The sequence below is a fragment of the Panicum virgatum genome, chromosome 9N (genome assembly GCF_016808335.1).
Source record: "Panicum virgatum strain AP13 chromosome 9N, P.virgatum_v5, whole genome shotgun sequence".
NCBI lineage: Eukaryota > Viridiplantae > Streptophyta > Magnoliopsida > Poales > Poaceae > Panicum > Panicum virgatum.
In genome coordinates this window covers 60223052-60236237 of record NC_053153.1, presented here as the reverse complement: position 1 = coordinate 60236237, position 13186 = coordinate 60223052, and the positions used below count along the sequence as shown (strand labels likewise).

At 49.8% G+C, this 13186-nt stretch overlaps 1 protein-coding gene across 1 annotated transcript; it reads left to right on the top strand.

Annotated features, from left to right (window-relative positions):
* Nucleotides 1-11158: 11158 nt before the first annotated feature.
* LOC120689198 (7-deoxyloganetin glucosyltransferase-like) lies at nt 11159-11809 on the top strand. The gene has a single exon (XM_039971515.1). The coding sequence runs from the start codon at nt 11159-11161 to the stop codon at nt 11807-11809; it is 651 nt and encodes a 216-aa protein (XP_039827449.1).
* Nucleotides 11810-13186: the final 1377 nt, after the last annotated feature.

Genomic DNA, 13186 nt, shown 5'->3' with positions numbered 1-13186 from the left:
AAGCTGATTTGCCAAGTTAGCCGATTGCTGCAGAGATGGTGTTTCTGCTCTAGGGACAGTCAGACCCATTGATGTCGGGTCAAAGGAAAGAAAACCTGAAATGTCAAAGCCCTATGGACATATCTGAAGTTAGAGCAAGATGCATTTATGAAGCTATCGGCTGATTCAGAATTGATTTTTGTAATGTTACCTGTTCTGAAGAAGAAGCGTTGGGCGGTTTAAGAACGATCGTCCTGTTAGAGCTTGTGTCGACATCAAGAATGTCGACTGTATCAGCTTGCTCCTCGTTTGCCTCCATCAGTACATTAGGAGTTGCAGTCATCTCATGTTGTACTGGGCTTTCTGTATTGGAGATGTCTTCAGCTGCGTCCTGGAAATAGAACTACAATCAACCAGAGTACATGAGTATGCAATGAAGAAGAAGTTTTAGAAAGATGGGTTATCTGGTTGGTGTTGGAATCTGATGGACTTGGGGAAGCTGGTGCTGGTTTCTTGATGACTCGCCTCGTGATCATCTTCCTTTTCTTGGTTAAAACTCGGGGGGCAACAATTGCAGAAGCTTGTCTTCGTTTGGAAGCCGACTGAAGTAAGTCTGGCTGAACAGTCATTATCACTTTCTTCATTGTTGGTGATCCCTTGCAGAAGAGTACATCAAGGGCAGTTGGAAGAAAGTGGAATGGCTCTCCGTTGCTGGTCATGGGTTCTGGACCATCTTGTTGCTGCCAACAGGGTGAGCAGGATTAGCTAAGAGAAAGGGATAGAGGACTTAGGAGGAATAAATGCACAGATTCAGTACCTCTTCCTCGGGGATTATATATTCAGGATCGATTTGCTGCAGTCGAGGACCTAGAGCTTTCCTGAATACATGTGTTTTCCACATTCCCCACCAAGTATCAAAGCCGATTGACGAGGAAGTGAATGACAGATCGGCTGGTATTGGAATATGGAGATCATCAAACATGCTGTAGCATTTTGAACTGGTGAGACCATCAGGTAGATCGGCTCTACTCTCCACTAAGTGGTGAATATGGAAGTGGGGAGGGACTTGTCCTAGGCCAAATTGCCGAGCTGCTATGACTGGTTGGTAAGTTTCATAGCCTGGTTTGATAATTCTATTGGAGGTGCTCATGCCAACAGGGAGGAAACCAGGTTGAATCATCAGGGAATATAGATGCCGAGTGCTGTTGCCATCGGCAAAGCTATCCAGTCTAAAGGCAGTTGGATTCTCGAAGGATTCAGATTCAGTGAATGGGAAATACAGTGGATTATCCAGTCCTTTGTAGAAAACTCTGAACCATTTTACTGCATCTGTCGGATTCAGTTTACTGCCAAGGAGACTGAATAAAGCTTGGCCGTAACTAGTACATCTAATTGGTTTGCCACTTTCGTCAGGAAAAGAGTTCTTGGTCAGGCCTTGGAAGTTGGGGATATGGTGCTGAAAGTACAGTTGTGCCCACAACTGAAAAAACCACCAAGGGCCTCCAGTTCTCAGTTTCTTTTGGTTAAGCAGGTTAGATGTCATCAAGTGGAGATATCTGTAGGTTTCTCCAAGGAAAAGTTTGCCTAGGCCAGTGCGGTGGCCATGGCCCAGATGGTAGGCCAAGGGAAGATAATTTTTAGTTGGAGCTAAAGAAGGACCACAGAAGATGAAGTGCTCTAGCCAAAGATTTAAGAAGGCTATGTGTTCCTTTTCAGTCACTAGGCCTTTTGTTTTCATGTGCTGACTCATGTAAGTGCCCCAGTTTGTACAGTTAACCTTGGAAGAAAGTTTAAAGGGGACTTCTGCCATTTTGTGAGCAGCAGGATTAGGAGATTCAATGTCTAGGCCAGTGATCATGACGACATCCAGCAGAGTAGGGGTCATGGGTTCATGACCAAAGAGAAAACAGTTCAGGGCATCAGACCAAAAATAGCCGATGGTTTTCAAAAGGTTCTCATCTTTGTCAAGAGGAGACAATGATAAGCTAAGTGCATCGGCTATGTTCAAGTCTTGCCACAAGGGCATATAAGTTTTTGCTACTCTGCTGTACCATGTAATCCAGCTCTTAGGAGGATTAGTCCAGGCTCTTAAGCTGAAGCGTCCCCTCATAAGAGAAGACTTAAATGTGATACAAAACATCAGTCCCAGGAGGCTGATGCCACATTTATTACATCAGATGGTTCAAAACCGTACAAACCTTGGAGGACACTCGATACAGATAATAATAATAATTAACCAAGCTACGACATAACACCAGACCGCAAACCACATGGGGTCTAGTATGGGCTCTGAGTAATGCGACAGCGGAGGCATCTCGACAGGGCCGGTTCCACAGGCAAGGTTGGGTGTAGAACGATAACCCTACTCGGCGTCGTCTGGTACGAAGTCTGGGTCTTCTTCTGTAAAAAGTAAGAATGGGGTGAGTACAAATGTACTCAGCAAGTCCAACCACACCCACGGAGGGGGTTATAACAGAATAATATGCATAGGTAAATCAAGGATAAGGTTACGGTTTAATTTGCAGAAAATCGATATTTTATGCAGGGTTTTATTTTAACAGAAAACCTTTTTGAAAATCAGATTTTGTAGTAACCCGGAGTTCAAGTTTTAAACTGCTACCGGACTCCCCGTCCGTCGTAGCACACGGCACAACTGCCGGATACATTTCCAAAACAACTCACGCTAACCCATCCAAAGTAAACACTAGTGGTGAGACCACACCGTAACTCGCCCAATACCGTGGGCACGGACTATTCGAATAGCTTTTAACTCTGCAGAGGTGTGCAACTTTACCCACAAGTAGGATACCACAACTCGAACACCGTCGTGTCGGTGTAGATCCCAACATAGCCATTACCCACCTTAGCTAAACCTGACTAGCCATCACGGGATGCACCAAGGGGTCATCGACCGTTCACTTAGGTATAACCGGGCATAAGTCACTCTGGGCTTATCCCTTTTCCTTAGTCACCCGTTGCTCTCAGCTCTCCTGATGGCTATCAAATTAACTAGTGGGATTTATGCTAAGCCGTTGCCCATTCAACGGTCGAGTGGTTTGCACGATAGTGGAGTTAGGTGAGATGTAACACCAACTCGGTCCTTAGGGGTGACAAGATGGATATCTGCCTTCCTTGCTCTGCCACACCGGCACGAGCACACCAACGGCAAATCACACTGAAATGCCATCCATCCCGTCTAGACTCATCTTTTAAAAATCCACTTTTATCCCTTCCCACACACACATTTTCTTTATAAAAATAAAGCATATTATGAGTAAAGTCCTGAGCGTTCTAATATCGATTAACGTCCAAGCAAAATCAGACATTAATCTAGGTGGTCAAGGAATGGTCATCACAAATCAAGGGGTGGCTATCCAACCGTGTTTTCATGCAAGCAAAACATATGCAATTTTATAAAACAGGCCATTGGGTTGTGTCTATAACACTAGGACAGAAACATGCATCAAAGGATGGGATTGAACTTGCCGTCTTCGTAGCCTTCGGGGAGGTCCTGTCCTTCGGGCTCGGGGTCGCGGAACTGGTCCTCGCTCTCCGGCTCTTGGTACTGCTCGTTGACAGGCTCTCCTTCGTTCACCCCGTGGTCTACAGCGCACACAAACCAGCACACAATCAAAACACAGAAAATAAAGATTTATCGTTGAGCTCGAATTGGGAACACATGAGATATGGGGCATGGAGTAATATTTTCGGGTGGTTTCTTAATGGCACGGCTGAAACTATATTAGAAATGACGTGGTCAAATTTCGGGATATTTCGAGGGTTTTTGGTACATGAAATGATGGGTTAACGAGAGGTTCAGGGGCTAATCTGGGATAACGTGAGATGAAAATAGTATGAATGGGTAGTATATAATTTTATAGGAATTTAGGGAAAAGAATCAATGGAATCGGAGTTTATATGTGTGAGATATGGCTGTATAGTGTGTAACTATTATTTAATTCCGAAAATGATTTGGAGCCTAGCTTGCACGGGATTGGCAGAGGTGGGTTTTGATTTTTCTTGGGGCTCTCGTAGTGTCGCATGGGCTGCTGGTTTGGGCTTGTGTTTAGTGGGCCGGTACCTAGTTCACTTAATAAGCTTGCTAGTCTAAACAAAGCAGGGTGGGAGAGAGGGTCACGGGAACAGGGGCTTCGTCCCCATTTTCTCCAGTGCCGCCATGGCAGCATGCCTGAGCTCTCTGAGCTCCACGGGGACGGCGCTACAGGCCTCTATTTTCGAAGCCAAGGGTATGGTGAGAGAGAGGAGGGCAAGGGGGTTCAATCTTGGGGCTTCCCGACGGGGGTTGCTGCTGAAGAAGGAGGGCGCCACGGGCGGCCATGGATGGCGGCCTGCGAGCTCGTGGGGAGCTCTGCTCGGGCAACGAGAGGGTTAGGCGCGGCTTGGGTGAGGTAGAGGAGGGTATGGGGGTGCTCACCGTCGAAGCAATCGAGCTGCGATGGCCTCGCGGAGGAGATCGACGAGAGTGCTCTGCTTTTGGGAAAAACAGAGGAGGCGGGATTAGAGCGAGGAGGAAGACGAGCGGCGGGCTGCGCAGCTTGGTGAGCTCGGTGGTGGCGTGGAGAGCTGCTCGGGGCACGATTTATAGGCAAGGAGAGGCGGTGGAAGGGAGGACGCGGTGGCCGGCGTCAACGGCGGTGCTGTGCCAAGGTCGCCGGCGTCGTACGTGCACAGGGCGACGGCGCGCGCGGCGAGGCGGGACGTGATGTGCCGGGCAGGCGGCGACCCGTTGCAGGTGGTGCTGTGCGGCCGTCAACGCGGGCAGGTGGCTTGGCTGTGTGGAGCACGCGTGCTCGTGGCACGGCGAGGCGGGCGGCGTGCTGGTGCCGTGGCGCGTGCGGGCGCGCGTGGACGCGCGGAGGCAGTCTGGAGCGGGTCGTGCTCACGCGCGCGGGCGGTGCGGGGCTGGCGCGCAGGCTTGCGGCCGTGGTGCGGCGTGGCCGTCGTGGCTCGGCACGCCGAGCGCCGTGTGCGCGGGCGGTGCGGCCAGACCGGGGCGGCGCGCGTTCACGCGGCCGAGCGGGTGCTGCGTGCCAGGGTGGGGAGCATGGCCGTGCGCGGGGAATGCGAGGGTGAGCCAGACCGGGCATGGAGCGCGGGCAGGCTCGGCGTGGCACGGCTGCTCCGCAGCGCGCGGGAAGAGGAGGGGAGGGCCCGGCCGGCGCTGGAGTGGCTGAGCGGGGAGCGAGAGAGAGGAAGGGGGGCCCAGGTCAACCGGAGCAGAGCGGGCCGAGCGGAGAGGGGTAGCGCGGTCGGGCCGCGCGGCAGAGGAGGAGGGGAGTGAGTGCGCGTCGGCGGCAAAGGCCGAGTGCGCGGGCCAGGGGAGGCATGCGCGGCCGGTGCGCGGGCCAGGGGGGCAGTGGCGCGTGCGGCCGGCGCTAATTGCGGTCGGCGGTCGCGCGATGAGACGGTGGTGAGGGAAAAGAGAGAGAGAGGGCGAGGTACGACCGGCGAAAAAAAGAAAGGTGACATCAATGAATGGAATCGGGAATCGGGAATCGGGTGTTCGGGACAGAGAAAAGATTTTTAGAATTTAGGGTTCAGGTTTTAGGAGGTTCTCGAGCTCAATGACGAAAAAGAGTTTTGAAAAAAATTTAGCATGTGCTTTATTTGGTGGATTTTTTTTCTTTCAGGTCGTTACATAAGCAGTCGGCCCAGAGGTTCAAATCAATGTCTTGGCTTACGAAAGGGATCCTATTTGCTTCACAAGAGATCAAATCTATGGGGTTTTCATAGGTTTGTGGGCGAAGACAGAAAGATTTTGGGTTAGAAGGTTGCGGCAGAAGAATGTCTGACACCCGAAGTTAAGAAATTCAGAAGTATGCATATGGTGTTAAGTTTCAGAGTTTAATGTTTAGAGGCTTGATAAGCTGAAGAAAGTTAAAGGGATTGGGCTGAATTTTACCTTCAGGCCGCAGATTGCCGCATCATCAATTGCAGAATTTGTTGTCTGAGCTCCAGAGTCTGCCATGGTTCAGATCTGTTGACTTAGGGTTTGGTTGCTGTGGGCTCTGATTCGAATTCCGGATGCTTGGAGAGTTCTTGCTCGAATTTGTAGAGCTGGGTTTTCGAATTACACTCGGATTTGAGAGTTTGTTTTGAATTCGGTTCAGAGTAGAAGTGATACTCTACTCTTATGCGGGTTGCTTCTAGTTTGAATTTCGTCGGCTTTTGGATATTTATAGAAGCCTGATGCGTTGCCATCGGCTTTTTGGAAAGTAAGCCAGTACACAACAGTTAAAGGAAATTAACTTCATTAAAAGGAAAGGCCATTACAAGGAAAAACCGATTTCTACAAAGGAATTAATCCTTCGGCTTTGTGCTCCTACCCCTACGATGCTACCTACATCTACCAATCGTAGGTGTCCGAGTGCCTACGGCGCTTGGGGCTTCGCGCCGGTGCGTCTCCGCCGTCGTCATCGTCGTCGTCGTCGCTGGCGCTGTTGTCGTCATCATCGGCACTGCTGCTGCTTCGTCCGCTGCCGCTGCTGCTTCCTTCTTCGCTTCCCTCTGTGGGGGCTTTGAGGAATTGGTGGGGGTTTCCTCCTGCCGCCGTGTCGTCGCTGGAGTCGGAGTCGATCTCTTCGGAGGAGTCGGCTCCCTCCCAAGAGAAGCCGTCGTCTTCGCTGCTCTCCAGTTTCTCCTGGAACAGGAACTGGAGGTCTTCCACTCCTTCGGTCTCGGGCTCGTCCTCCTCCGAGATGACCCCGAAATCGAACTCCTCTGCATCCCAATGCAGAGGAGCCATTGCTTCGTGTGCTGCTGTCGGGTCCCACTCCGGCGTCGGCTCCCGACTCTCCGGGATGGAGTTGATGGAGGAGGCGGAGAGGGAAGAAGAAGAAGAAGAAGGAGAAGAGAAGGAAGAAGAGTCTCCGAAGGAGTTGGAGCCGGAGGAAGAAGAGATGGCCATGGCTATTGGTTGCTGGAAGATTGGGGTTTTCTGTGCTACTGGCTTTGGAGGAAGATGAGTTTGCCATGAAGAAAAGTCGATCCAAGGTGAGATTAAATAGTGAAAAGGATGGAAGACGGATCGGAAGTTTCACATTCTACGAGGAGCCAGTTGCAGAGACGTTGCGTCTTCCTTGGTGGTTGCAGTGTGTTTAATGAGCATTAATGGGAAGATGAAGCGACGGAGTGGTTTTGGAATTATCATTGCCAAAACCAGGAGGCATGTGTTATCGCCATAAATTAACAGGCTTAATTTATGGGCCGAAAACAAGTTGGGCTTAAAGCAAAAGATTAAGAAGGCTTGTAAATCGGCTCCTGCGTGAGCATTTGGGCCACATGGGCCATGTATCTTTAAATTAGAGATAGAGTCCGATCGGGAAAAGATTAGGTTAGATTGTTTCCCAAGTCTCCGGACTATAAATATGTACCCTATGTTATTCATGAAAGAAGAGCATCATCACGTCTCACAACAAACAACAATTTCGGCGCAACGCCACCCCTAATTCTAGGGTTTCATCCAAGTAAGCGCCATGCCGCCCTGATCGCGTCTTGCGATCAGGGCAGCGTTGTTCTTGCTTTTACCTTGGTATTACTCGTACTGAAGCATTTTTGATGGCGAGTAATGCTAGTTATCCTGATGTTCGTAGCATGGCTTTTAGTAGATTCATCGTGCTTTATTGCTTATCATCTACGAATATCATGTTGTCTCTGTGCAATCACGTTTCAATCTCATGCTAGTTCTTGTCACATAGAATTAGTTGCACGGAGACAACACCCTGCTTCTTTTATATCTAGTAGATCCAATCTGTTACGGTTTGTTCTTATTCATAAGAGTTGGCGTAATATCTGCTAGGTTAGGCCTTGCAAACGGGTTGGATGATCCGGTGGCGTATTAGATACTCTGTCTTAGCCTTGATAGGGATTGTTCCGGGAATCGGCTCTTGCTAGTTCTTAGGCCTCTGTTCTTGGTTATGATTTAGTTATCTGTTACGTTCATTAGGCCCAATCACGTGTAGGATGTTCCGATCTAGCGGTGAAGCTTTTACCGTCGTGGATTAGATTAGCTAGATTTAATTGAAGCAGCTTTACAGTTATTTGCTTTATTTATCAATATCTGGATGCGAACAGATCCAATCTGACACCGGGACTCGATCGGCTCTTTAAAGCCGATGCAAGAGTCGTCCCGGGGAGCCGACCACGGCTCGGACTTATGTTTCCACGTGTTTGTGTATGCAGGCAAACTATTGCAAGCACGTTTGCACCTTCCTGATCGGGTATAGGTCAGGTGGCACGCCCTGCGTCTTCACAAGCCGCGGCGTGTGCTGGAATTGCGGGCCGTCGACGAGGGAGCAGTGCCTGCCAGCGCCCCAGCAACCTCCCGGCTCTTCGTGTTGCCTGTCGCTGCTCGCCGGTGGGTTTCGACCGACAACAGGATCATCCACTTTTAAATGAGTAGGAGCATTATCTTGTTGTATGAAAATTGGCTTGTGCACATCTTCCCTTGGCCACTTTGCTCTAATTGCCGGCAGCACTCTATTTATCATGAAATCTCTTATAACATCCCTTGTGATTGATTGGATTGGCTTGATTACTTGCTCACCACGCAGCCGATATGACTGCCTCTAATAGCTTGCTCAACCGTTACTAGTGGAAAACAACCTATTTTGCCATCAAACACACATACTCCATCTCTAAATCTTGGCTGAGCAACAACACACAAAAACATTATCCTAGGAATGTAATTTTTGTTCTTGCAAGTGCGGTGTGGTTAATCTTCATCGGGTAGCAAGTAGTACCTCTCATATTTTTGATGGAGATAGAACCACTTCTCATCAATAAAGACAAAGTCAAACAAATCCTTGAACTTTTGATCATCAAGCAAACCTTGGTCAATCATGTCAATGCACCACTTCAACCTAGTATGCTTGTTTTCATTAGTGAGGTAAGGTTTGATGCAACTAGAGTGGCGCCTAAGCTTTCCCTTTCTCAACAATCTTTGTATCTTAGATTTGCTAACACCAAGTTCTCTAGACACATCTTCTATGGTCATTCTTTTTTTGAGAGGAATTTCCCTCAATTTCTCCAAATCAAGAGGGATCGCTTTACGGCCAGCTCTACCTCTCTTTCGATTAGGAACATTGACTGGAATATAATGTTTTGAACAAGTTGGTATTTACCTTGCTGCCATATGCGCTGAACTGTTCGAATCTTTACTCCAAATTGATCACCAACAATTGTTGTGTCGTGCTTGCCTAGTTTTCCATTCTTGCTTCTCATCAACAGTGCTTGGTACACTTGTTGTCTAACATGATTGGAATAATCATGCTTCGGTTGGTTCACTTGATCGGCATGATCTAAATATAGGGAAAAAACAAGCTTACCAGTGAGGTTTTGCACTAAATATACAAAAAGTACTCACGGCATGATCTAAATATAGAAAAGAAACAGCATTTTCATAGTACAACAAGTGTCCAAGCACTATAAAAAGATGTGTGTAGGCGGCGATTTTCTTACCAGTGAGGTTTTGCACAAAATCGAAATCAACCGCACCATATTCATCCAATGGCAAGTTCAGATCAAATCCTATAAAAATCAGTCGCACCATATGAAACTAAGACAGCCACGTCGAGTCAGATGCATTGAGTGCAATAAAAATTAACAGATGCCTTACCGTTGTCGTCGTCGTCACTGCCGTCGTCGTCGTCGTCAACTTCATCATGCCGCCGCCATCTTCTTCCAGCGCCGGCAAGGGTGTAGCTTCGTCCTCATCTACAACATGTTCTACTTACTGATCGAAAAGCAAGGAAGCAAGGACGCAAGGAAGCAAGAAAAGAAGCTAACTTACCAATGTCCTCCAGTACAGGCTCGTTGAGGTCCAGTACAGGCACGTTTAGATTGAAGGCCATTTGTGCGAGTGTTTTGTTTGTGTTGCAATCCGGCCAGGGCGTATAAATACTTGCGCGAGTGAAAACGTCCAGCGAGCGAAAACGTCCAGCAAGCGGCGCCAAAAATTTGTGCGAGCGAAAACGTCCAGCCAGCCAAAACTTTGGCGCGAGCGGCACCAAAAACTTGAGCGAGCAAAAACGTCCCGCGAGCCAAAACTTTGGCGCGAGCGGCGCCAAAAACTTAACGCGAGCGAAAACTGAATCGCACGTCCCGCACAGGCCAGCGCCCGGCCGCGCGAGAGCACGTCCCGCAGAGTGCCATGCAGAGTCCCATGCAAAACCAAAGCAGCAAAAAATTGTGACGGCGGGGGGAATCGAAATCGAACCTGCACCGCACGAGTCACATCGCCCACCACGGGGGCTAGCCAGTCCGACGTTGGTTTGGTTCTCTAATGAAGCACCGCAACTACATTTAATAGGGGTAGATAGGGAAAAATTACCCTAATTAATGACTCCTTGGTTACCACAATCATGTCCTAAACGTCAAGAATTGTGGGTATGGAGGGAGTACATAATTTTGAGCTAAAAATATAAACAAAGATCGAGTTAGATTGTGAAGAAATCACCTCTTTCCACATGTCATAACACGAGGGAGAGAATAAGGCCCTGTTTAAGTTCCCAAAAATTTTCAAGATTTCTCGTCACATCAAATATTTGGACACATACATGAAGCATTAAATGTAGTTTTAGAAAATAAATAATTACACAGTTTAGCTAGAAATGATGAGATGAATCATTTGAGTTTAATTAGTACATGATTTCACACTAATTATTAAATAAAAACGAAATGCTACCGTAGCAAAACCCAAAAATTTTCACAAACTAAACACGCCCTAAGGTCTCTTCGGAACGCAGAATTTCCATTTGCACCTATTGCCACTGTTACACACACATGCATGGATGCTGCTGGAAATGGGTTTTGGCTGGTTCATGTCGTGCAGTGACGTACTGAAATGATGCCACGCCTGACGCCCCTGCTTGGGGCCAACAAAATGACTGATGCTGAAGGCAATACGCGCCAACGCGCCCTTTCGGCGATCTTAGCTTGTGTTGTGTCGTGTCCGCCAGTAGATTTATTTGCTTGTGTTGTGCGTGACTGCTACACCACGACCGCCAGTGCCTACCGGGTCAGCAGGTAGCCCTGCTAATGGGCAAATATCCAACCCATTCCCACCCCAATCCAAAGCAAATATGTTTTTTTCTTACTCCACCCCACCCCATTCCAAATCAAGTTATCCCCAACCCAACCCACTATGTCTTGGGTTGCCATGGGGCTACTCCCGTGGGTTGCCATGGATACTAACAATGGTCACCCTGTCCATTGCGTTAGACAAATAGAAGTCGATTTTTCTGAACATGAGAGACAAAACAGGGCACCGCCTCCATCAGAAGCGACAAAATGCATGCACCATCCTCCTCCGTCGTTCCGGTTCGAGACCATACCGAACGGGCTGCTCGACGCCGACCGCGGCGGAGGCAGCACGCCGCTGGAGCGCGACCGCGCCCTGTCACAGTCCACCAGCAAGCGGGGCGCGGCGCCGCTGCGGGAGCTCGTCGCGCGGCTCCGGGGCGGGACCGGGAGCACGCCGGCGGCGGGCGCGCCGCCGCCCGTGACGTGCGTGATCCCGACGGCACTGATGAGCTTCGCGCTGGACGTGGCGCGGGAGCTCCGAGTCCCGAGCATGGTGCTCTGGGTGTGCCCCGCCGCGTCGCTCTTCTGCCAGACGAGGCTCCGCGAGCTCAAGCAGAGGGGCTACCTGCCACTCAGAGACGCGAGCTGCCTGACCAACGGCCACTCAGAGACGTCGCTCTCGAACCAAGATTGCCATCTCATGAATCAAATAAGCAAAGTTCATCCTGCCGTCACAAGTAGGAGAAGCAAGGGGCAGGCGAACCTGGTGTTTGCTCGCTGCCGGTGAAGGGGAAAGCTGGACACAGTGCAGTTTCGGCGGCAGATAGCGGTCTTGGAAAGAACAAGAAGCGTTGCACGAGCTTTCTTGTCCAGCCGAGATCGCCGCGTCCGACAGCTATGCGGCGCACGTCGCCGCCGCACTGGGCAGCGACCGGTCCCCGAGACCCCGACCCGCACGGAGGCAGCGCTGGCGCTCGCCGAGCTCTGCGGCAACGCCGGCGGCAGGGGCAAGTCGCGGCGCGAGCTGGAGGGCGTCGTCAGGCGCGTGCCAGAAGCTGTTCCGGCGGGACGAGCGCGGCGTCGCTGGCGCGGTGCGGCTCCTGGACCCGGCGGGTGCCCGCGGCGTGGACCGGCGGTTCCCCGTGGCGGTGCTGCTGGCCGTGTCGCAGTCTGCGGAGGAGCCGGATCTGGGGGGCGGTCGGGCGGAGGAGCGGCGGCGCAATTTAGGTCTGGGTGAGAACGGCGCGGATGGGGGGCGGAGGGAGTGGGTGAGAAGCCGGGAAAAATTAACCCGTTCCAATCCAATCCAATCCGATTTGCTAGCAAACCCATTCCATTCTAATCTATTTGTCCTGTAAACCCATTAACTCCTATCCAAACACTTCCACAGAACAACCCAGCCCAAACACTCCAAATATTATCCGACCCATTAGCAGGCCTTACAGCAGGATCCGGGCAGTACGGGCCAGCAGCATGGCATGGCAAGATCCGGGCAGTACGGGCCAGCAGCATGGCATGGCATGGGCGTAAGGGCACACTACACAACAACCTTTCTGTTGCCTTGGTGAACGTTTGTTGACAGCTAGCCGCCTAGCCTACCCGCCATGGTACGGCAACCGGGGTCCGCCTCTGCTAGCTGATATGTCTTGGTTCAAGCAAAGGCATGCAAAAAAAAATTGTTCAGATCAGCTTCCAGTTCGGAGTATATTTACTTCAACGCATTTGGTAATAATAGGTTCCATCAAATTATTTGGCATGCCATGGTCATAGTACTACACCTTAAAAAAAAATAGAATCACTACCAGAAAACCGAAATTTTTGCACTCTCACGAAATTATCGCTTAACTAAAGCCAAATGGAACGACAGCATATAGCACACTGTACGTACGCCCTTGAGTCCTTTCCTTTTCTGGTGACTTTTTGCCGCTTCCGTGAGCCACCGACAGCGTTAATGAACCGGCTCTTTTGCCACGAAGGTTAAAGAAGTACCTATTTTTTTCAATCATTGTAAAATTTCCCATATCTTATTTAACCTTTGTAATATTTTTCTCAAGTAAAGATTATCTTTTCCAAGGAAAAAAGATTGCACTACAAATGAGGGTGCCCGGCTGTACTGGAAAATAACAATGAAGTCTAATATCAGTCGAATTGACAAAAACGGTAT